Consider the following 24,251-nt stretch of genomic DNA (forward strand, 5'->3'; position numbering starts at 1 on the left):
ATTCTATATTTTCATGATGATTGATATTTAGAGTATGGACGAGAATAAAAAAAAAAAAAAAAACATATAAGATTTCAAGTTGATGTACTACTGAATGGAGTAGTGTTGTGACATTACCCTGATGTTTTTCAAAAACTTGAGTGAGAGATATCAAGAGCGCTGTATGTCTCTAGATGCCATCTGACAAGTTCGAGATTAATGTATAGGAAACACAGGTTCTAGAGACTAAACCATATTTCTTTGTTTGTCGGTTTGCAGAGTTTTTTGAGCTTATTTTGTTTGGTGAAAATGATGATTGATGGGTCTTGAGAAAACCAAGTGGCACTTGTTGTAAAAACCGTTTCGGTTGGAAGTTAAATTATAACAAAAGAAAGATTGTGTTTGATTGGTATTGTAGAAAACATATTATAAAAAGATTGTGTTCGACTGGTATTGTAGAAAACATATGATGTGTACTCATCAAGATTGATAAACAGTTTTGATATCTAATCGGTCAGAACTAGGAGATTTGAAACTAAGCTTTTAGAAACGTCATGGAGACTTGAGCAACTAAGATATCTCTCACCAACCCTTTTCCCATTTCGCCTACCGCCTTTAAAATCTCTTTCGGATCAGTTTCATCTTCATCTCGTTTTCGTTTCTGTAAATCAGAACATTAAACATTTGATTATATTCACCCGCCCTTTTTTTTTTGTTGGTTTAAAGAAAGTTGTTTTGTTTGTTTTACCTTTGACTTCTGTTTAGTCCAAGTTAAACCAATCAAGTCACCTCCTAAATGGTCATACCACGGCTTCAACAACATCCCAAACCGTTTCTGCAGACAACAGCGCACGATAAGAACCCCGGTAAGTTTTAATGTTTCTGTTTTGAATTAGAAAACTTGCCTCCAACACACTCAAGAAGCACTTGGTTGGATCGGAGTCCAACATTAACTCCTCCTTAAGCTGCTCATGGCTTCTCTCCAAATATCCAGGCAATAAGAATCTGTTAACATATGTACTCGCCTCCCAACGTGCTACATGATCCCCTGCTAATAATTACTGGAGTACATTAGTTTTTGGATTTAGCGACGGAAACAAAAGAGAGAGAGGGAGACATAGAGCCACCTTTAGGACCTTGGTTAAGTTTAGGCGGAAACAAAAGACGACGTGGGTAAGGTAGGTTTTCTCTATGGAGAAGAACAACTGCGTCATACTTGTCCAAAGGAGGTCTGAAAAGGCTCTGCAACATATATAGATGCAATTAATACCAGTCAACATCATGTTACTTGTAATACCAGCTAAGCACAACGCAATGTGTTTTCAATGCATTTCACTCACCTCCCATTGAACAGAATCATTGTGTTCTTGCAGTACCAGTTTACTTAATACGTTTGCACTGCTTCGAGCAGAAGCCACCAACCTTTTTTGTTCCTTTAACAAAGTTATAGTAAATTGGAGTTACAACTATCAGAAGGAAAAAAAAAAAAAAAAAAGACAGAGCGACGCTAAGATGCTTTTCAAAAGCGTTTGCTAACCGACAAGTTTGGTGAAAATGTTGTCCATGCCTCTGATGCCTTGTCGTAAGGAGCAGCCAAGAACATGGCTGAACTTATGTTTTGTCTGCCCTCTTCATCGCGCTTTCTACTTGACATGAAGTTATCCTAAAAAGCACAGAAAGCATTTACATATGTCGTTTCTAACAAATATTTCTCAACATTAGATACACTATTTAAAAAAAAGAAAAAGAAAAAAAAAGAGGACTCACATTGATGTCCTTGTGGTCATTTATGCCAAAGTCACTGTTTCTGTCGACAATCAGCGGACAGGACCACCAGTCATAGTCTGCTAGTAATCGCAAGAACCTGTTACACATTCCAGCGAAAAAAAAAGATGTAGTGTTTTAATTGTTGGTTAACACCGTTAGTAGATTGTGTTTTTGTAAAATCAAAATCATGGTAGCCGAAACAAACCTTAAGAATCCGCTGAAGCGAGAGAGAGGAACACCAAGTGGGAGAGGTGTGAGGAAGACATGTGCAACCAAAAGTTCAATGGCTTCTTCTGCTAGGCAACCAGAAAAGAGATGCGCAGAAACCCATCTTTTTGCAAGCCTTAAGATAGCGGACACGGTATGGGGTTATGAAACATCAAAGCAAGCAAAAGTATACATGTAAAGTCTATCGCCTTTTACCTTGCAACTGGTGCATATGTAGGAAATCCGGCTTGCAAACCATAGATCATTTTTGCATGTTGACAGCGAAAGAAAAGCATTTTATCGGTAGAGGAAAGATCCTTCACTCGGTCAGGTCCAACTGCAACTCAGAAGAAGTACCACAGGAAGTCAGAATCACATAGGCTTTCTATTCAGAAGATATTATGAGTGCAAGAGAAGAAATCTCACTTTCATGTAAAATACTCAGACGAAACGCGTAACCACCCATGAAAACAACGTTATTCTCAGTAGCTGGTCGCGTTATGCCCTTAACCTTCTGAAGTCTGTCAATATTTTCATTTGTACGAATTTATATAATACTGTGGCTTAATAGTATGAAGTGTTTCTAACAACAGTTTAACCTACTTCTTTACAATTTGAAGAAGGAAGTCAGTTTTCGTTTTCTCAATTTCCAAATCACCAGGTCCTTCTAGCTGCGAACAGAAAAAAACTGGGGAGCTTAGATAACTAACTTAACAAACCATATATACGCTATCAATCAAGCGTAGTACTGATCCTACCTGAATCATGACCTCCATTGTCGGTATGCAAGATGGCATATGTTCATGTAGTCTTCGCTCAACAATTTTCACGCAAACCAGTGGGTGAGGTTCAGGAGGGAACACCGATGTGAGCCTAAGAGCTACAAAACACGAGGAATATTAGATATCACAGATACTGCAAACATCATTACACACTTGTTTTGCTATAAGCTCACTGCAAAACAGTACTACACGAAAACTAACCTGAATCTAAAGGCTGAATGCCAGAAACGTTTAGAGGAATGCCTTTGATCTCAAGCAAGCACTTTGAGAGAACTTTGAAGACATAAAGCGAATTTCCAAATGTTGGGTCTGAGACATCAGCATTATTGCATAATTAGTTTGAAACCATAACGAGACAAACGCGCAGTGCATAGAGAGAAGTGAAAAGTTCAATGATTTTAGTAATACCTTTATCTCCGTAGAGCAGAGAGAAGTCAAGTTGATCAACCAATTGAACAATATCATCGGAATAGAGTGAAAGATGCCGCTCAAAGATATACTCAATCATTTGTTTCATGATAAGATGCCTTCTCCACTGCTGAGTCTCCCAGACTAAGATAATGAAATAGGCAAATATTCAGCTTGCATAAACTTGAAACTTCTTTATTGAACTCTGTCAAGAAGCATGTATTGATAACACACCTGTGCATTCCGCTATTCTTCCATCTTCAAGCCTCCTTAGCTCAGACTTGTCCCCCCAAAATTTTCGAAACTTGAGTACCTAGAAAAAGATATGCTATTTAGTAAGACCGTAGGAGCCAAGGATGATAAAGAAATCTTGATGTACCTCTTCCTTGTTATCAGCATCTGGTCCAATATCAACCATTCTAAACGCATTTTCGGTTGATCTGATAGATATGCCAATAAAAAGTGGTTCTCTGTCAAGAACTGACAAGCCCTGTTTCAAAGCCAGTTATAATTGTTAGAACAATTTTCGATGCATTGAAAGGTAATCGTAAATCAGGAAGAAAAAAAAAACATACATCTTCAACATACGAGCCTTGATTGGCATTTCTCCAAACAACACGGATTGATTTTGCTCTGTCACCAAGTCCTTGTTCCAGCAGGCTATGCACTTTCTGCTCATAAATTCTCCAATATTCCTTGTCCAAACAAAACACTGACGTAGGTTCTGCTATTTTCCCTTCTAGGTGTAACCTAAGAGAACTTAGATGTTAGGATTGCTAACTAGAAAGAATAAAAATTAGCACATGAAAAAAAATGATAAATTTAAAATCTTGGAGTTGATTAGATATAATAGAATAAAGGCAATCGATAATTCAACTATCTTGAATTTTAAAATCGCATACTTTCACATGCACGAAAATCTTTGACAAAAGTAGGAACATACCCAGCCACTTCCATCCCTAACAATACAAATAGATCAGTAAGGTTACCGTATGCAATGGTCATATTTAACAGGATAGTCGATCTTGGTCATAAAAGCCTCCTCGAATCCTCCATCACTGAGTTTCATACGTGTAAGAGTTGACGAAGCCTCATGTCGGAGCTGCGATACCAACAAACAAATTACATGAACAAGTCACAAAGACAACCACAGCATTGGATCAATTATCAAGTAAAGCGAGCTACAAAAAAAAAAGATACCTCATGGAGTCCAATACTGGTCATCCGGAAAGCCAGATTCACGTGTGTAGATGGATCACATATAAGAACAGGGAACAACTCTTTGAATTTCTTATTCTCCTGAAATTTAAAGGTTAACTATCAGTAAATCACAGTATACAGGGAACACAGCACCGAGGTGCGCAACTGAGAGTTTCTTCCATTGATGATACTTGCAATAATACTGTTAATCAAGAAAACTTCGACTGTAATCACGAGTGGCTACATAAGGTTTTTCCAGCAGTATTAAAACTGCCATTTGTACTCTTCGGATTACTAGACGATGCCTTAAGGCTATACACCACAATGAAACTATAAACTAGTGGAATTTCTCTCTGATTGTTTCAGTAGCAAATGGATCCAATAGCACCAGTGCAGACTCATACTGCATCGAAAACAAAAATAAAACACACTGATAGGCAAGTAGAAAACGCACCTCTGTCGAGGCAAGTATTTTGGTCTTCCCTGCTGTAAAAAATAGACCGCTTCCCTCAAAATCATGAGTGGCTGCCAACAGGATTAACAAACGTTGGTTATCCGTGATGCAGAATCAAATACTTACAGAAAATAAACTTAAGCTGCATAAGCATACTTATGAATTCCAGTGTCTTTGTGAATATTTGCAGTGCGTTTTGTGACTTTTCAATGTAGCCAAATCTTGCAAGGAATGATACTATCACGAAGATTAAAAAGCCATTCAAGCAGTCATGGGCGTATATCGAGCTCCTTTGTCTAGCCCATATCTGCACACAACCATACAGGTTTACAGACTCCAATAAACACAGGGTAGACAATACATGTTAGCTATACATACCTTTAGCAATATCAAAGCATCTGGCAACGCTTTCCACTGAGATAATCTGTTCTCGAGAAGATTAGAATTTTCCTCCAGAAACATGTCCTCCAATATGCTTAAGTTGTAAGTGGGCGTGGGCAGAGAGTCACCATCTTTATCATCAAAACAAATCATAATGATCATTAAACAGCTGTCTCAACATATTCGTCAAGAGAAAACTCAACATTCCTGAAACAAACCACATTACCTGCAGTAACAGAAGGGAGGTTGTTGCTGCTCATACTCAGCATTGCAACATCAAACAGTGATTTTGCTGAAGGTATTATTCTTATGGAAAATCCAGGTAAGTGATCAACTTTCTTAGCTGCAAACACATTCTCATTCTCGGCGTCAAAACATTCTCACCTTTCTTAGCGAAAAAAAAAACTAGAGCACACATACCTGGGAAAACAACTAAGACTGGCTTCCTCGCCTCGTTCTGTAAGGCTGACCATTCAACTTTCTCAACAGACGATGACAACAACAAATGGTTCTTAAGTACACAAAGATATAGACATCGCTTGGCATGGTATAGATGATTCATATAATCTTTCTCATGAAAACATTCCTGCAAGCACCAGTCTATAGTTAAACCACACAACATTGATTTCAAAACTTGGAGATAAGCATTAGAAACTGACCTTAGGCAAGTGGAGGAGAAGATCAACAGAAGCATCAGGCTTTGCCATACAACGAGTGGAGTAGCTGCCGACGGGTCTGAAACCATTAGGCTTCTTGAAGATGAATTCAACTTTATCAGCTCCAATCTCGCTAACGAAGCTGGGAGCTAATTCCGAAGTAACCTATGAGTTCAAGAGTTTTTTTCAAATGTTAATAAAGTTTGAACTTAAGAACAAAGCATTGACTAGAAGACAAAATCTACCTCGAGACCTTCAGGTATAGCATCAATGGCTTCTTCAATTGATGAAACGAGACCGTCCACAGTAGAATCGCGATCTATCCGACTCTTCTCTAGCAAATCGTTGAGTTTAGAATCTGCCTCCATCTTTGACTTCTGGTAAATTAGGGATCGTTTCGTTTTGCGTGAGCGAGGAAGAAGAAGGGAAGGCTTGCTGCGACACCGTTTCGATAAGTGATAGCGAAAAGTGGGAAAGGCCGAAACCTCTTTATTTTGTTCCGTCCCACATCGCTAACTGATTCATCTTTTATTGTTATTTATATATCAGTTTGGATAGATGGAAGGTTACCCACAAGGGATGATATTGGATGTTACGATGTGAGTCCCTCCTTGGCAGTGGTCAGTTGGTTCATTGAACACATACATCTTAATAACTGATGTGGGTCCCCTGTTGTTTTTTTTTTTTTTTATTTTTTTTAACAAATTTGTGTATTAACTTATAATTGTCATCTTGCTATATACACTAATACTTGTTTTTTTAAAAAACTTTCAACACTTTTATTTTGTAGAAACATGTTTTTGTTTTCTAAACTTTGAAAAAACTCTTTATTTTTTTTTAATTTTTTTGTTTTATATTGATTTATTTACACTTAAAATGAATATCTAATTAAATATACTAATTTGATTTACTGAGATCATATCTTTGGATCGGGCAGAGATCTTTTTCTCAAATCCAATTCCTTCGGATCTTAAACATTTGAACCTAAGTAGGTGTTCGAAAATTTTGGATTCATGTATGAGTCAATTAAAGCATGTATGTAATCCTGAAAATATATCCAAAACATACATAATATGTATACAGAATTTTTTAGATTTCAGACGCTAGCCGTAGTCATCATCATCAGGAACAGATCTCCTGCTGCTTCCGTTTCTACCATTATCCTCTGGATAGAAGCAAGACGATTATGTCGGCGAGCGTCTGAAAATTATGTATGTTTTGGATATGTTTTTTACGTATCCAGAGTGTTTAGATACGTCGTCTCCTCCCAGCTTCCACGTATGGTACAACGGCACCTATTGGATCAGCAGTTGGTGTTGGTGGGCCGGGTGGGCTGAGTGGTAAAGCACGCCATTAAGAATCTCTGAGCCCAACTTAACTTTAACCAGATAACCACAGTCGAATTGCCTTCAATTGTACCTATGGCTGTGAAACTCGACGAACCTGTGCCATGTATTCATATGTCACATGTATTCATAATCTAATTTAAATAAAAGACATTATCTTATAGTCGCATCCGGTTTGGTCCACGTAGTCGGTTTATTATCCAACAAAATCCAAATAAATCCAAAATCCAAATAAAGCTAACAAGACAATCATCATCCTGGTGCCCAAATATAGTTAAGCATCTATTATCATTGATTAATATTCTTAATAAACAATAAAAAGACTTGAGTAATATGTAGATGACAAAAAAAAAAGACGGAGTATATGTAACAAACCTTGGGAAGGAGAGGATAAGACTAGATAACCTATGATTGGAGGAGGTATTAGAGCTCTATTATGGATTTGGATTTATTTGGATTTTGTTGGATAATAAACCGACTACGTGGACCAACCGGATGCGACTATAAGATAATGTCTTTTATTTAAATTAGATTATGAATACATGTGACATATGAATACATGGCACAGGTTCGTCGAGTTTCACAGCCATAGGTACAATTGAAGGCAAATTCGACTGTGGTTATCTGGTTAAAGTTAAGTTGGGCTCAGAGATTCTTAATGGCGTGCTTACCACTCAGCCCAGCCCGGCCCACCAACACAACTGCTGATCCAATAGGTGCCGTTGTACCATACGTGGAAGTGGGAGGAGACGACGTATCTAAAACTCTGGATACGTAAAAAACACATCCAAAACATACATAATTTTCAGACGCTCGCCGACATAATCGTCTTGCTTCTATCCAGAGGATAATGGTAGAAACGGAAGCAGCAGGAGATCTGTTCCTGATGATGATGACTACGGCTAGCGTCTGAAATCTAAAAAAATTCTGTATACATATTATGTATGTTTTGGATATATTTTCAGGATTACATACATGCTTTAATTGACTCATACATGAATCCAAAATTTTCGAACACCTACTTAGGTTCAAATGTTTAAGATCCGAAGGAATTGGATTTGAGAAAAAGATCTCTGCCCGATCCAAAGATATGATCTCAGTAAATCAAAATTAGTATATTTAATTAGATATTCATTTTAAGTGTAAATAAATCAATATAAAACAAAAAAATTAAAAAAAATAAAGAGTTTTTCAAAGTTTAGAAAACAAAAACATGTTTCTACAAAATAAAAGTGTTGAAAGTTTTTAAAAAAAACAAGTATTAGTGTATATAGCAAGATGACAATTATAAGTTAATACACAAATTTGTTAAAAAAAAAATAAAAAAAAAAAAAAACAACAGGGACCCACATCAGTTATTAAGATGTATGTGTTCAATGAACCAACTGACCACTGCCAAGGAGGGACTCACATCGTAACATCCAATATCATCCCTTGTGGGTAACCTTCCATCTATCCAAACTGATATATAAATAACAATAAAAGATGAATCAGTTAGCGATGTGGGACGGAACAAAATAAAGAGGTTTCGGCCTTTCCCACTTTTCGCTATCACTTATCGAAACGGTGTCGCAGCAAGCCTTCCCTTCTTCTTCCTCGCTCACGCAAAACGAAACGAACCCTAATTTACCAGAAGTCAAAGATGGAGGCAGATTCTAAACTCAACGATTTGCTAGAGAAGAGTCGGATAGATCGCGATTCTACTGTGGACGGTCTCGTTTCATCAATTGAAGAAGCCATTGATGCTATACCTGAAGTCTCGAGGTAGATTTTGTCTTCTAGTCAATGCTTTGTTCTTAAGTTCAAACTTTATTAACATTTGAAAAAAACTCTTGAACTCATAGGTTACTTCGGAATTAGCTCCCAGCTTCGTTAGCGAGATTGGAGCTGATAAAGTTGAATTCATCTTCAAGAAGCCTAATGGTTTCAGACCCGTCGGCAGCTACTCCACTCGTTGTATGGCAAAGCCTGATGCTTCTGTTGATCTTCTCCTCCACTTGCCTAAGGTCAGTTTCTAATGCTTATCTCCAAGTTTTGAAATCAATGTTGTGTGGTTTAACTATAGACTGGTGCTTGCAGGAATGTTTTCATGAGAAAGATTATATGAATCATCTATACCATGCCAAGCGATGTCTATATCTTTGTGTACTTAAGAACCATTTGTTGTTGTCATCGTCTGTTGAGAAAGTTGAATGGTCAGCCTTACAGAACGAGGCGAGGAAGCCAGTCTTAGTTGTTTTCCCAGGTATGTGTGCTCTAGTTTTTTTTTCGCTAAGAAAGGTGAGAATGTTTTGACGCCGAGAATGAGAATGTGTTTGCAGCTAAGAAAGTTGATCACTTACCTGGATTTTCCATAAGAATAATACCTTCAGCAAAATCACTGTTTGATGTTGCAATGCTGAGTATGAGCAGCAACAACCTCCCTTCTGTTACTGCAGGTAATGTGGTTTGTTTCAGGAATGTTGAGTTTTCTCTTGACGAATATGTTGAGACAGCTGTTTAATGATCATTATGATTTGTTTTGATGATAAAGATGGTGACTCTCTGCCCACGCCCACTTACAACTTAAGCATATTGGAGGACATGTTTCTGGAGGAAAATTCTAATCTTCTCGAGAACAGATTATCTCAGTGGAAAGCGTTGCCAGATGCTTTGATATTGCTAAAGGTATGTATAGCTAACATGTATTGTCTACCTGTGTTTATTGGAGTCTGTAAACCTGTATGGTTGTGTGCAGATATGGGCTAGACAAAGGAGCTCGATATACGCCCATGACTGCTTGAATGGCTTTTTAATCTTCGTGATAGTATCATTCCTTGCAAGATTTGGCTACATTGAAAAGTCACAAAACGCACTGCAAATATTCACAAAGACACTGGAATTCATAAGTATGCTTATGCAGCTTAAGTTTATTTTCTGTAAGTATTTGATTCTGCATCACGGATAACCAACGTTTGTTAATCCTGTTGGCAGCCACTCATGATTTGATGAGGGAAGCGGTCTATTTTTTACAGCAGGGAAGACCAAAATACTTGCCTCGACAGAGGTGCGTTTTCTACTTGCCTATCAGTGTGTTTTATTTTGTTTTCGATGCAGTATGAGTCTGCACTGGTGCTATTGGATCCATTTGCTACTGAAACAATCAGAGAGAAATTCCACTAGTTTATAGTTTCATTGTGGTGTATAGCCTTAAGGCATCGTCTAGTAATCCGAAGAGTACAAATGGCAGTTTTAATACTGCTGGAAAAACCTTATGTAGCCACTCGTGATTACAGTCGAAGTTTCTTGATTAACAGTATTATTGCAAGTATCATCAATGGAAGAAACTCTCAGTTGCGCACCTCGGTGCTGTGTTCCCTGTATACTGTGATTTACTGATAGTTAACCTTTAAATTTCAGGAGAATAAGAAATTCAAAGAGTTGTTCCCTGTTCTTATATGTGATCCATCTACACACGTGAATCTGGCTTTCCGGATGACCAGTATTGGACTCCATGAGGTATCTTTTTTTTTTGTAGCTCGCTTTACTTGATAATTGATCCAATGCTGTGGTTGTCTTTGTGACTTGTTCATGTAATTTGTTTGTTGGTATCGCAGCTCCGACATGAGGCTTCGTCAACTCTTACACGTATGAAACTCAGTGATGGAGGATTCGAGGAGGCTTTTATGACCAAGATCGACTATCCTGTTAAATATGACCATTGCATACGGTAACCTTACTGATCTATTTGTATTGTTAGGGATGGAAGTGGCTGGGTATGTTCCTACTTTTGTCAAAGATTTTCGTGCATGTGAAAGTATGCGATTTTAAAATTCAAGATAGTTGAATTATCGATTGCCTTTATTCTATTATATCTAATCAACTCCAAGATTTTAAATTTATCATTTTTTTTCATGTGCTAATTTTTATTCTTTCTAGTTAGCAATCCTAACATCTAAGTTCTCTTAGGTTACACCTAGAAGGGAAAATAGCAGAACCTACGTCAGTGTTTTGTTTGGACAAGGAATATTGGAGAATTTATGAGCAGAAAGTGCATAGCCTGCTGGAACAAGGACTTGGTGACAGAGCAAAATCAATCCGTGTTGTTTGGAGAAATGCCAATCAAGGCTCGTATGTTGAAGATGTATGTTTTTTTTTCTTCCTGATTTACGATTACCTTTCAATGCATCGAAAATTGTTCTAACAATTATAACTGGCTTTGAAACAGGGCTTGTCAGTTCTTGACAGAGAACCACTTTTTATTGGCATATCTATCAGATCAACCGAAAATGCGTTTAGAATGGTTGATATTGGACCAGATGCTGATAACAAGGAAGAGGTACATCAAGATTTCTTTATCATCCTTGGCTCCTACGGTCTTACTAAATAGCATATCTTTTCTAGGTACTCAAGTTTCGAAAATTTGGGGGGGACAAGTCTGAGCTAAGGAGGCTTGAAGATGGAAGAATAGCGGAATGCACAGGTGTGTTATCAATACATGCTTCTTGACAGAGTTCAATAAAGAAGTTTCAAGTTTATGCAAGCTGAATATTTGCCTATTTCATTATCTTAGTCTGGGAGACTCAGCAGTGGAGAAGGCATCTTATCATGAAACAAATGATTGAGTATATCTTTGAGCGGCATCTTTCACTCTATTCCGATGATATTGTTCAATTGGTTGATCAACTTGACTTCTCTCTGCTCTACGGAGATAAAGGTATTACTAAAATCATTGAACTTTTCACTTCTCTCTATGCACTGCGCGTTTGTCTCGTTATGGTTTCAAACTAATTATGCAATAATGCTGATGTCTCAGACCCAACATTTGGAAATTCGCTTTATGTCTTCAAAGTTCTCTCAAAGTGCTTGCTTGAGATCAAAGGCATTCCTCTAAACGTTTCTGGCATTCAGCCTTTAGATTCAGGTTAGTTTTCGTTGTAGTACTGTTTTGCAGTGAGCTTATAGCAAAACAAGTGTGTAATGATGTTTGCAGTATCTGTGATATCTAATATTCCTCGTGTTTTGTAGCTCTTAGGCTCACATCGGTGTTCCTCCTGAACCTCACCCACTGGTTTGCGTGAAAATTGTTGAGCGAAGACTACATGAACATATGCCATCTTGCATACCGACAATGGAGGTCATGATTCAGGTAGGATCAGTACTACGCTTGATTGATAGCGTATATATGGTTTGTTAAGTTAGTTATCTAAGCTCCCCAGTTTTTTTCTGTTCGCAGCTAGAAGGACCTGGTGATTTGGAAATTGAGAAAACGAAAACTGACTTCCTTCTTCAAATTGTAAAGAAGTAGGTTAAACTGTTGTTAGAAACACTTCATACTATTAAGCCACAGTATTATATAAATTCGTACAAATGAAAATATTGACAGACTTCAGAAGGTTAAGGGCATAACGCGACCAGCTACTGAGAATAACGTTGTTTTCATGGGTGGTTACGCGTTTCGTCTGAGTATTTTACATGAAAGTGAGATTTCTTCTCTTGCACTCATAATATCTTCTGAATAGAAAGCCTATGTGATTCTGACTTCCTGTGGTACTTCTTCTGAGTTGCAGTTGGACCTGACCGAGTGAAGGATCTTTCCTCTACCGATAAAATGCTTTTCTTTCGCTGTCAACATGCAAAAATGATCTATGGTTTGCAAGCCGGATTTCCTACATATGCACCAGTTGCAAGGTAAAAGGCGATAGACTTTACATGTATACTTTTGCTTGCTTTGATGTTTCATAACCCCATACCGTGTCCGCTATCTTAAGGCTTGCAAAAAGATGGGTTTCTGCGCATCTCTTTTCTGGTTGCCTAGCAGAAGAAGCCATTGAACTTTTGGTTGCACATGTCTTCCTCACACCTCTCCCACTTGGTGTTCTCTCTCTCGCTTCAGCGGATTCTTAAGGTTTGTTTCGGCTACCATGATTTTGATTTTACAAAAACACAATCTACTAACGGTGTTAACCAACAATTAAAACACTACATCTTTTTTTTTCGCTGGAATGTGTAACAGGTTCTTGCGATTACTAGCAGACTATGACTGGTGGTCCTGTCGCTGATTGTCGACAGAAACAGTGACTTTGGCATAAATGACCACAAGGACATCAATGTGAGTCCTCTTTTTTTTTCTTTTTCTTTTTTTTAAATAGTGTATCTAATTGAGAAATATTTGTTAGAAACGACATATGTAAATGCTTTCTGTGCTTTTTAGGATAACTTCATGTCAAGTAGAAAGCGCGATGAAGAGGGCAGACAAAACATAAGTTCAGCCATGTTCTTGGCTGCTCCTTACGACAAGGCATCAGAGGCATGGACAACATTTTCACCAAACTTGTCGGTTAGCAAACGCTTTTGAAAAGCATCTTAGCGTCGCTCTGTCTTTTTTTTTTTTTTTTCCTTCTGATAGTTGTAACTCCAATTTACTATAACTTGTTAAAGGAACAAAAAGGTTGGTGGCTTCTGCTCGAAGCAGTGCAAACGTATTAAGTAAACTGGTACTGCAAGAACACAATGATTCTGTTCAATGGGAGGTGAGTGAAATGCATTGAAAACACATTGCGTTGTGCTTAGCTGGTATTACAAGTAACATGATGTTGACTGGTATTAATTGCATCTATATATGTTGCAGAGCCTTTTCAGACCTCCTTTGGACAAGTATGACGCAGTTGTTCTTCTCCATAGAGAAAACCTACCTTACCCACGTCGTCTTTTGTTTCCGCCTAAACTTAACCAAGGTCCTAAAGGTGGCTCTATGTCTCCCTCTCTCTCTTTTGTTTCCGTCGCTAAATCCAAAAAACTAATGTACTCCAGTAATTATTAGCAGGGGATCATGTAGCACGTTGGGAGGCGAGTACATATGTTAACAGATTCTTATTGCCTGGATATTTGGAGAGAAGCCATGAGCAGCTTAAGGAGGAGTTAATGTTGGACTCCGATCCAACCAAGTGCTTCTTGAGTGTGTTGGAGGCAAGTTTTCTAATTCAAAACAGAAACATTAAAACTTACCGGGGTTCTTATCGTGCGCTGTTGTCTGCAGAAACGGTTTGGGATGTTGTTGAAGCCGTGGTATGACCATTTAGGAGGTGACTTGATTGGTTTAACTTGGACTAAACAGAAGTCAAAGGTAAAACAAACAAAACAACTTTCTTTAAACCAACAAAAAAAAAAGGGCGGGTGAATATAATCAAATGTTTAATGTTCTGATTTACAGAAACGAAAACGAGAGATGAAGATGAAACTGATCCGAAAGAGATTTTAAAGGCGGTAGGCGAAATGGGAAAAGGGTTGGTGAGAGATATCTTAGTTGCTCAAGTCTCCATGACGTTTCTAAAAGCTTAGTTTCAAATCTCCTAGTTCTGACCGATTAGATATCAAAACTGTTTATCAATCTTGATGAGTACACATCATATGTTTTCTACAATACCAGTCGAACACAATCTTTTTATAATATGTTTTCTACAATACCAATCAAACACAATCTTTCTTTTGTTATAATTTAACTTCCAACCGAAACGGTTTTTACAACAAGTGCCACTTGGTTTTCTCAAGACCCATCAATCATCATTTTCACCAAACAAAATAAGCTCAAAAAACTCTGCAAACCGACAAAAAAAGAAATATGGTTTAGTCTCTAGAACCTGTGTTTCCTATACATTAATCTCGAACTTGTCAGATGGCATCTAGAGACATACAGCGCTCTTGATATCTCTCACTCAAGTTTTGAAAAACATCAGGGTAATGTCACAACACTACTCCATTCAGTAGTACATCAACTTGAAATCTTATATGTTTCTTTTTTTTTTTTATTCTCGTCAATACTCTAAGTATCAACCATCATGAAAATATAGAATTTGTGTTACAAATGAATTCTATTCTGTAGAGTCTTTGGAAAAATATAACCTCTCCAGTATGGACCATGTAGAACCGGCTGACATACACAATTCAAATTTCTTTAACACATGATCTCCAACATTGAGAATGGATGATCAGATTCATCGTCTTCCTGATCTTTCAAGCCTTTAAGCTTTCTCTTTCACCAACCGCTCCATGTACACATCCTCGTCTTCATCATTCCTGATTGCTGACGTATAAGGTGACAAAGATTCTTCTAATACATCTTTTAAACCAAGGACAGACAGATGTGTTAGCATCCTCTTCTTCCACAATGAAAAGTCTCTCTTCCCATCAAACGCCACACCTCAACTCTTGCATTCGCTATTGAAAATGACACCTTGTTGAAACACAACACAGCAAAACTGTTTGATCTAAAATCAGAATCAAACACAAACTCGATGATACACTCTTTGGCGAACTCGAGAACATAAGTTAGAAAGTAGAAAGTATGAGTTTGTAGAATTATTCAAATCAGAAGAAGAACATTGACAAGATAGACACTAAGTATTTGTTTACCCAGAATCACCTAAAATGGCTACGGATCTGGCAAGGAGGCAACTCACTATAATCTTAAGAACAAAGATCTAGCACATTTCTCTCTCTCTCAATCTTACAAATCTGCTTGCTTTGCATAAGAGAGAAGAGAACACACAAACTCTTCTTATATGGAAGGAGTTTGTTACATTAACCTAGTTGGATTAGGGCATTCAACATTTTCCATAAACTTATTAAGAATATTTATGAAATACTTGCAACTCGTTATAAGTAGAAAGAGAGAAAGAAGAATTGGTGTATCTTATTCCATGAATAATGAACTCCTTATATAGGGATATAATATGAGAGTTTAGCTTGTAGACCAAGTACAAGTAAATCTTGGTGAAAAAGACTTTCTATAATCAATGTCACAATATTCATAACACTTCCCCTTGATGTCTATTATACCAAAGTACTTTCAAAACACCGTAGATGTTGCCTCGTTAAAAACCTCACCAACTCAATGGGAGAAACCATGGTTAAGGGAAAAAGCGTGCAACGCGTAATAACTTCCCCTCATGTGTACATACGTCGAAATCTTTGAGACAACGTAGTTTGATAAGAGGAACTAACTTCTTGAAAGTAGTAGTGGTTAGCGCCTTGGTAAATAAGTCAGAGAAATTGTCACTTGAACGAACTTGTGGGATGAACATCACCATTCTTCTGCAGTGTATGAGTCTTGATATGATTTGATCTTCCTCGATTCTCTTGACTTCAAAGACTTTAGATCTGTGATAGACTTTTGACTTTGAAACTATAATAATTATTTTAGGTGTCTATCATTTGTGTTGTTTTGTTGTCTCGTTAAAACCTTGTTAAGGAAAAACCATTGGAATGAAAACCATAATAAAGAAAAGAGTACAACCACACATATTTCACATTTCTTTCTCTGAAAGCAATATCTTCAGGAGATGCATTCCAATCAGATAAATCTCTTTTGAAATTGAGAATATTATAATGCTCTTTCCATTAGAGTATGCAAAGTATATAGACTTCTGATCCACAATTCTTATTTGATATAGACAATATTTTCTTGGTCTATTAGAATTTAAACCAAATTTCTTACATACAATCTTCTAGACATTCGTCTCATACATGCGAATAACTCAATCATAACTATAAAATTACTATTATAACTTTCTTTCTTATCATATGAAATTACACTTTTCAATTACAAAAAATATTAGTAATTTGCTCAATAACACTTATATATTGTACTTCAAGACCAAACATATATGAGCATCTTAAATAAAGTCCTCTAAGGATCTTTATGATAAAATCTCATTTTAAGACTCTAGCTTAGAATACATAAAGACAATATGACAATGTCAAGAGTTTTCTTCCAAAATACAATTTTTCTATAACTCTTAAGTAATTTTTGATTTTATTTTCACATGAACTTGAAAGATATATAAGCAACAATTGATTAACAAATTCTAATAAATTATGGGGAAATTGCGAGAAATATCATTTTCAAAGTACCACATTTCATGTTTACACTAACCACTTTTACCCTCATTTTTAATGAAGGGTAAAAGACATTTATAACCATTTGATTAACTTTGACAAAAAAAAACCTATGGTTAACTAATCTAAACTTAAAACATCAACTCTAAAACCCTAAACCCTGAAACATCAACTCTAGACCCTAAACTCCGAAACATCAACTTTAAACCCTAAACCTTAACTTTCAAATCTAAATCCTAAAACATCAACTCTAACCCCTAATCGTAAACCCTAAACCCTATATTTTCCATAATTCGAACCCTAAACCCTAAATCCTAAACCTAAACCTTCAAATCTAAACCCTAAAACATCAACTATAAACCCTAAACATAAACCCTAAACCATAAAACCTAAACCCTAAACTTTCAAATCTAAACCCTAAAACTTCAACTCTAGGGTTTACGGTTTAGGGTTTAGAGTTGATGTTTAGGGTTTAGGGTTAATTTTTTAGGGTTACTCTTAGGGTTAAGGTTTAGGGTTTAGTGTTGATATAGTTAGGGTTTAGTGTTGATGGTTTTGGATTTAGAGTAATTTTCGGGTTTATGGTTTATAGTTGATATTTTAGGGTTTAGAATTGAATGTTTAGGGTTTAGGCATCCAGCTAATAATAATCTAATATTCATAAATAATCGTTGGACATGTTTGAAGTTAAGCTTTGTTTTTCTCGATGACATGTTTGAAGTTAGGCTTTTTTTCTCGTTGGAAATGTTTGAAATTACTAACTTTTTGGTCTGTTTAGTTTGTTTTTTTATCACCCGACTTGTTTTTTTTTTTCGAGTGGACATGTACGTGGTTTTTTTTGGTTTGAATTTATTTATTTGTTTCATCTTGAGATTGTGGATACATTAGCATCTAATCCATAGCCTTTTAATGTCATTGTTTTTTTAATCTATGCTGTTTAGTGTTTAAGTGACTGTCCACCACATCAAGCATTGATTTCCTATCCATAAATTTGAGAGATTTTATTCTTTTATCAATAGTCACATTCTTTTTATCTATGGTCATGGCGTCCACATCCACAACATAACCAAGATGTTGATACAAAAATAAAGTAATAATTTCAAACTATTTTGAGTTTTAAAAAAAATTATTTCGAAACAAAAATAAAAAATTCACGTTCTATTGGAACTGTGAGCCAATTTCTCTTTCGTCTTAATAAGGGGATAACCGTCCACATTCTATTTGGGCCCAACACAAAGTGCCTTACAAGTAGAAAGTGTCCATATATGCAATAGAAACTCAAAATATGTCCCAAATGGTAATCAACTCTAGATGAAAGATAGAGAAAAATTGACAAGACTGAATAAATGATGAGACTTTTTTTAGTATTGTTTTATTCGAACCTCAAAAAGTATACAAACTCAAAAGAGAATAACAACACTCACCAATAGGTGTTATAAGAAAGCTCAAATGAACAAAAAAGAAACAATTTATATTAGAGAAAGTCCAACCAACATATTGGTTTATGCGAACCAATTTCTAGCAAAAGTTGTAACCAAAAGAGGCGCTACACATGGTTCGGGTCCTAGTTCAAGGAAAAATATCAATTGGGTAATAATGTTAGGAACCTGATAAAATTTGAGTCCAATTCGGTTTTTCGGTTCTCATTTTTGGATAATTTTGAATAATTCGGGTAAAAGTCACATTTTGGATTTTGTTTGATGAAATATCGGATAGCTCGGATAAATTTAAATATTTCGAATAAATTTGTGGTGATTCTGTTCTATTGGGGAATTACAAAATTTTAAATATCTCGGATAAAAAGTAATAGGGTAATCCATTATTGGGTTGTTCGGTTATAATATATTGTTAGAATATTTGATAATTTTAGAACTTAAGATAATTAATATTTTTAAGGTGTATAAAATGTATTAAAAAATTCAGGTACCCATTCAGTTCTCGGTTTAATTTCAATTTGGTTTCAGATTTTATGTTTCAGCGATATAGGAACTGTTAAGATATTTGTTAACATTGATTTAGTTTTGGTTTGGTTTTGGGGGTTTTTCCAAAACTAACCCACAACTTGATTTAATCCCAAACCTATATCCAAACTTGAATCAAATGCAAAACTAACCTAAAAGCCTAGTGAAATACAGCTCAGCCCCTTGTGACCTAAACAAAAAAACAGGAGCCATTTTTACGAATATAGCCCCAGTAAATCGTCTGAGTCGTCTGAGATGTGAAAGTCGTTTGACGACTGAAGTGTAAGTCGTCTGGTACCAGTTATTTTAAAAAATAATTATAAATCTTGTAAAAAAAATATTTTGATGCGTGAAAAATAAAAATCAAGTAATTATAAACAGTTTTAAGTGATATAAATTAAGATATGATAAAATTGATTTGTTTTGAAGATAGATGAGTGGAAGTAGTGAATCATGAAATACTTTGGTTTAGGAGTTTGGCAAACATATGTTGTAGTATTGTATGTTTGTTAGGGTTAGATTTTGGAAAACTAAAAATGTTTTTTCAAAAATTAGTTTTCACCTATATGTGTTTATTTCTGTGTATAGTAAACACTTTTCAATTTGATTTGGTTTTATGAAGTGTTTAATTAGATAATTAAGTTTAGGGGTTATGTTTAGGGTGTGGACGACTTATATTTCAGTCGTCTGTTGAAATAATTTACTCGGACGACGTATATTTCAGTCGTCCAAATCGTACCGAACCTTTAATTTTACCAATGTACGTTTTACCTAACGGATCATTTTACTCGGACGACTTACATTTCAGTCGTCTGGTGAAGAAATTAAAACAGACGACTTACATGTAAGTCGTCCAAATATTCCCGCCTAAAATTTTTTAAAAATAATTATTTTCCCCTCTTAAATAATTTAAAACAGACGACTTACTTGTGAGTCGTCTGGAAAGTTTTCTATTTTAGTTTCCCGCAAAAATATTTAATTTCCCGCTAAAAATATTAAACTTCTGGACGACTTACATGTAAGTCGTCTGTTTTTAATTTCTTCACCAGACGACTGAAATGTAAGTCGTCCAGGAAGTCGTCTGAGTTAAAAATATTAACCTAATTGGATTTTGTCTCCCTATATAAAGAAAAATTTACACATTCTCTCTCCTCTTCTCAAATGGCTGCAACAAAAATGTAATGTTCATCATTCTAAAACTCTCCAACCTCTCTCTAATCTCTTGACTTGAAAACACCAAAACTTTATATGAATTTTTCAGTTTTGTCTCATGTATTTCTTACTAATCTATCTCTTTGCAGGTTTTAATCAAATGGTACTCATCTTCCACTAATTTAAAGGTAGATCTATATTTTAGATATGTATTTTTGTGTGTTCTATAAATGTAGATTTATCTAATCTTCCACTCATTTTCTCTATTTTAAGTCATTTGAACGTTTTTGGATATGCAGGTTTTTCAGATCTGGATTTGATATGCAGGTTTTTCAGATGTGGAAGACTCCGACGACTTACCTGTTATCGTCTGGAAGTCGTCTGGAAGTCGTCTGGACTTCTTGGAAGTCTTCTGACAAAGTGATACACTAAATATGAATCTTTGCTACTGCCAAGTTAACAGTTGTGATTATAGTACTTTTAGATTCAATCCAGAGGACCAGTCTACACTTTACTCTTATAAATTTCAATATCAAGCTAAGAAGAAAATGGTTTTCAATTCAATTGGTGACGCGGAAAACAAGTAAACTAGAGATTGATTCAATTTAACAGGAAGCTAACCTAGGGTATTTCATTGGGTGTTGAGCGAGAGCCAAACAATTATTCAAGCGCGGTGCAGTACTTTCTAGAACTCGTATCACTCAGCTGGAACACCCCACTGTCGTGGTGGTGATCTCTTTGCTGGTCGATCCCATCATCTAACTGTCGTTGAGATGAGAAACGACTGCAAGCCTTAGAGGTCAGGTCCGATCAGTTCACTTACTACCCTAATATCTACTTTCGCTGATTAGGAATACTAAGCTCATCCAATACATGTCAAGCTTTCTCCTAAGCGGTTAGCTAGGCGATAAACTTAGGATCTAACATCAAGGATCAGGTTAATGGAAGCCTTAAGAATAGTATGGATGAAGAATAATCAAGAATAGCTTATCTATGTTTAGCTCATATTTCAACACCCTAAAAACCCTAGGCGAGCTAGATCACTACTCAATCATGATGCAAAGCAATCAAAGACATAGATACTGAATGAAACTGCATAATAATAAGAGTAGTAAACAAGGGTTCAGATGGTCTTCTCTATGAGAGAATGGATTCTTCTCCCTTACAAGTTGCAGATCGCAAAAGCTAATAGTTCTCTTGTAAAAACTAGCGTAAGAAATAAAATAGGATAGGTGGCGTCTTTATATGGAGGCGCCAATAGGTAGAAAAGAAATTAGGGCAACAAGGCCTTAATTCCCGAAAATAGAAGCTTCCTTATCTGTCGGGAACAACCTCGGGATCACTCCGTCTGCTTGTTCTGCTTGAGAACAGTCTCGGGACTGTTCGTCTTGAGTGTTCTCCGCAAAATGCTCCAAAAGGACAGCTTCTCTTCAAGCACGCTCTCTTCATTCTTCTACCAACTCCAGACCTGTAAAAGATCAAAAAGGACTAGACTGACTCGGATTAAGGACTCGAATCAATACAAAAACACCTATACAATGATGTGAAAAACACCATATATCAATTCTCCCAGACTTAGATCCTTGTTTGTCCTCGAACAAGGCAAGTATCAAGAACAGGAGAAAAGTTTGAAAGTGTGGGAACTCGCTTATTCTCAAACCATACTCTTACCACAAATCTCTGAACCATACAAGCAGTAGATTAGAACCACACACACTTACTGGAAACCCCTGATCGCTGTTCACAGATCTGCTCCTTACTCTACATCTTGACCTGAAAAAGCGACACTTTCGAGACCAAACTCCATTTGTTCAATTAGAATTTTCGTGAGCTTCTTGTCATGGGCGCTACTCAGGGTGGACGGTCTAGGTATGGAACATGCTTTTTAATGGTGGAGTTAAGAGTGTTTAGGGGTTACCGATTTCTTAGAGGATGCAGGATATCGCACAAAATGGCAAGAGAGAACGGATCCATTGATGTCCACAGCCTCTACTCGTTTTTGCTCTCTCTCGAACGGCTGCTCTCTGTTCTGGAACAGTCATCAGACTGCTCTGCCGCCCCCTTCTATGTTCTCCGAAAATTAGCCTAAACTTTTTCTTGACTTTCCCAGTGGCTCATGTTCCCTTGAATCATCTCCTTCTCCATCGTCAAATGCTAAAAATGAAAGGTATTTTTTTTTTTTTTTTGCATAGCATGAAAATAGAGATGAGGTGACGAAGAAGGAGGTAACATGTGATTTTAAGGAGGCCACTGGTGGATCTGATTCGCATCATTCTGCTATACTTGCACGATTCATTGGTCATGGAGCAGTTGGTCTCTTGATCTGCTTGTTCTCCTTTCTGATTGAATTTCTGCAGCAGTAACGAGTAAGAAGGCTGCGTTGATCCTTTCCTCTCCAACCTTTTTGCACATATCTGCACATATAACACTGAAAAACAAATGCCTGAAGTTGGAATGAAGGCTAAGGTACAAGGTGGGAACTAGCTAAAGATGAGCTAGCTACTCAGGAACAGCAAGATGGATATAAAGGATAAGAAGTCCTGAGTATAGGTCTCGTTTCCCTGATCTAGTACCCATAACAAGAAGAATTAAAGTCCAGATTAGGTTCAGATATAGTGGAGTTGAGTCTACCCAGTGTAACCTGATCGGTGGAGAACTTCTGGAGTGTCAAATGAGATAAGTCAGGGTGTTCCAGGTCGATGTGTGGGTCTTTCATCACTGCTAAGGTCACTGAATAAGAAGGTTAAAGCACGAGGTGGTTAAGAAATCATCACAAAATAAGGTCCTGATTACCACAATAAGTTTGACTGGACTGACTCGATCCTAGGGACTGACTCAATAAAAACATGGAAATCGTACAGAGTTTCTCCCCCCACTTACTTCACACCATCCCTGGTTGTGAAAATAAATCGGAGGAGGCTAAAACACACCAAACCGAAAACAAATAGCAGGGAAATAAATAGTTCAGATGGATAAAACAAGGGAATAGGAATAGTCCGTTCGGACTCAGTCTGAATCGCCGCTGCTGGAGTGGCCGGCTGTTCTCGGTTCCTCGGAAGTCTCTCTTCTCTAGTTGAAGTGCCCGCTGGTTCTTTGCCTGGGCGCCTTGTTCCTTGCGTCGTCTGCTCATCCTGACTTCTGATGCAGCCTCCAGTGAGTGCTCTGAGGATCCTCTTCATGAGGTTGTTTTTCTTCTGAGAGTCCACCATCCAACGTCTGTAGGCGTGGTCATCAGTAAATCCGTGAGGTCCTCTAGGTCGTAAGCACCATCAGCAGGTGGAGCCATGTCCTCCACATCATCCTTGGCCGCATTCTCATCTGGAATTGGCGCACGGGTCGTCGCACAAGTGTTCTGCGTTGGGCAAGAAAACATGTTTTCCAAGGTTGTGAAGTCTGTTAACCCTGGAAGAGGGAGCTTGCAGTAGAGAGTGTTCCCGTCCTTGTCTGCGAACTTGTATGTGCTTTCGTCGCGCAGGATGTGGCATGTGATCAAGTAAGCGGTGTCAATGTACTCAAGCTCAGGAACAACCGTGTAGGAATCCAGGTCGATGTTGAAGCGTTTGAACAAGGGTGTGAGAACACTGCCGCAGCGGTCTTTCTTGTCTTCTGTTCGGACCATGGAATCCTTGCGCTCAGAGAGCATCGAGATGAGAAGGAATCCAGGGTTTGTTTTCACAGTCTGTATCGGTATGACTCTGTCTCTACGGATCTCATCCTCGAGCCGGTGTATAGAACCTGCAGCTCTCCGTTGTGACCTTGGAGGTGAGTTCCTTTGCGAATAGGATGTTCGAGACGATCTTGGCAATGATACGCAGAGTGGGGTTTCGGATTTGTGATTGATAAGCCTTGCGAGAAGTGAACTTCCCTGTCGCAATGAGATCCCAAAAGGCGTTTGCTGGCGCGAACTTTTTGTCAACTAAGACCTCTCTTGGCGTGTCTGCGATCTCGAGTAGTTCGTTTAGATCGTGGAGAGAGATGGAGCAGAACTTGCCGTCAGCCATGAAGGAGAAGTAGCAGTTCTCGTACGTTGGCGCAGTTGGGTTCTGGTAAGTAATCTGAGCTGTTGCGAGCACTTGCCGAAC

General features: G+C 37.3%; 2 protein-coding genes across 3 annotated transcripts; one reads left to right on the forward strand and one right to left on the reverse strand.

Moving 5' to 3' along the window:
- Positions 1 to 358: 358 nt before the first annotated feature.
- LOC125594280 (nucleolar protein 6-like) lies at positions 359 to 6,351 on the reverse strand. Of its 2 annotated transcripts, none has more exons than XM_048770535.1 (26): positions 6,080 to 6,351; positions 5,838 to 5,999; positions 5,599 to 5,764; positions 5,405 to 5,521; positions 5,176 to 5,309; positions 4,954 to 5,104; positions 4,798 to 4,868; positions 4,344 to 4,442; positions 4,133 to 4,245; positions 3,719 to 3,893; positions 3,523 to 3,633; positions 3,378 to 3,456; positions 3,144 to 3,287; positions 2,937 to 3,044; positions 2,712 to 2,833; positions 2,557 to 2,624; positions 2,380 to 2,474; positions 2,170 to 2,290; positions 1,952 to 2,089; positions 1,747 to 1,843; positions 1,517 to 1,642; positions 1,320 to 1,412; positions 1,107 to 1,221; positions 885 to 1,030; positions 728 to 814; positions 359 to 640 (listed from the first exon to the last, which is right to left on the reverse strand). In XM_048770535.1, exons 1-26 carry the CDS (start codon positions 6,200 to 6,202, stop codon positions 515 to 517), a joined length of 3,087 nt encoding a protein of 1,028 aa, XP_048626492.1. In that variant the 5' UTR covers positions 6,203 to 6,351; the 3' UTR covers positions 359 to 514. The 2 variants fall into 2 exon arrangements, with proteins under 2 accessions (XP_048626492.1, XP_048626493.1); XM_048770536.1 differs by having other exon boundaries at positions 885 to 1,027; positions 6,080 to 6,349.
- A 2,471-nt stretch (positions 6,352 to 8,822) lies between these two features.
- Positions 8,823 to 12,240, forward strand: LOC125594282 (nucleolar protein 6-like). Its single transcript, XM_048770538.1, has 14 exons — positions 8,823 to 8,936; positions 9,025 to 9,186; positions 9,260 to 9,425; positions 9,502 to 9,618; positions 9,714 to 9,847; positions 9,918 to 9,986; positions 10,580 to 10,678; positions 10,777 to 10,889; positions 11,129 to 11,303; positions 11,388 to 11,498; positions 11,564 to 11,642; positions 11,733 to 11,876; positions 11,976 to 12,083; positions 12,188 to 12,240. Exons 1-14 carry the CDS (start codon positions 8,823 to 8,825, stop codon positions 12,238 to 12,240), a joined length of 1,644 nt encoding a protein of 547 aa, XP_048626495.1.
- Positions 12,241 to 24,251: the final 12,011 nt, after the last annotated feature.

Source organism: Brassica napus, assembly GCF_020379485.1.
Source record: "Brassica napus cultivar Da-Ae chromosome A5 unlocalized genomic scaffold, Da-Ae chrA05_Random_33, whole genome shotgun sequence".
Lineage (NCBI taxonomy): Eukaryota > Viridiplantae > Streptophyta > Magnoliopsida > Brassicales > Brassicaceae > Brassica > Brassica napus.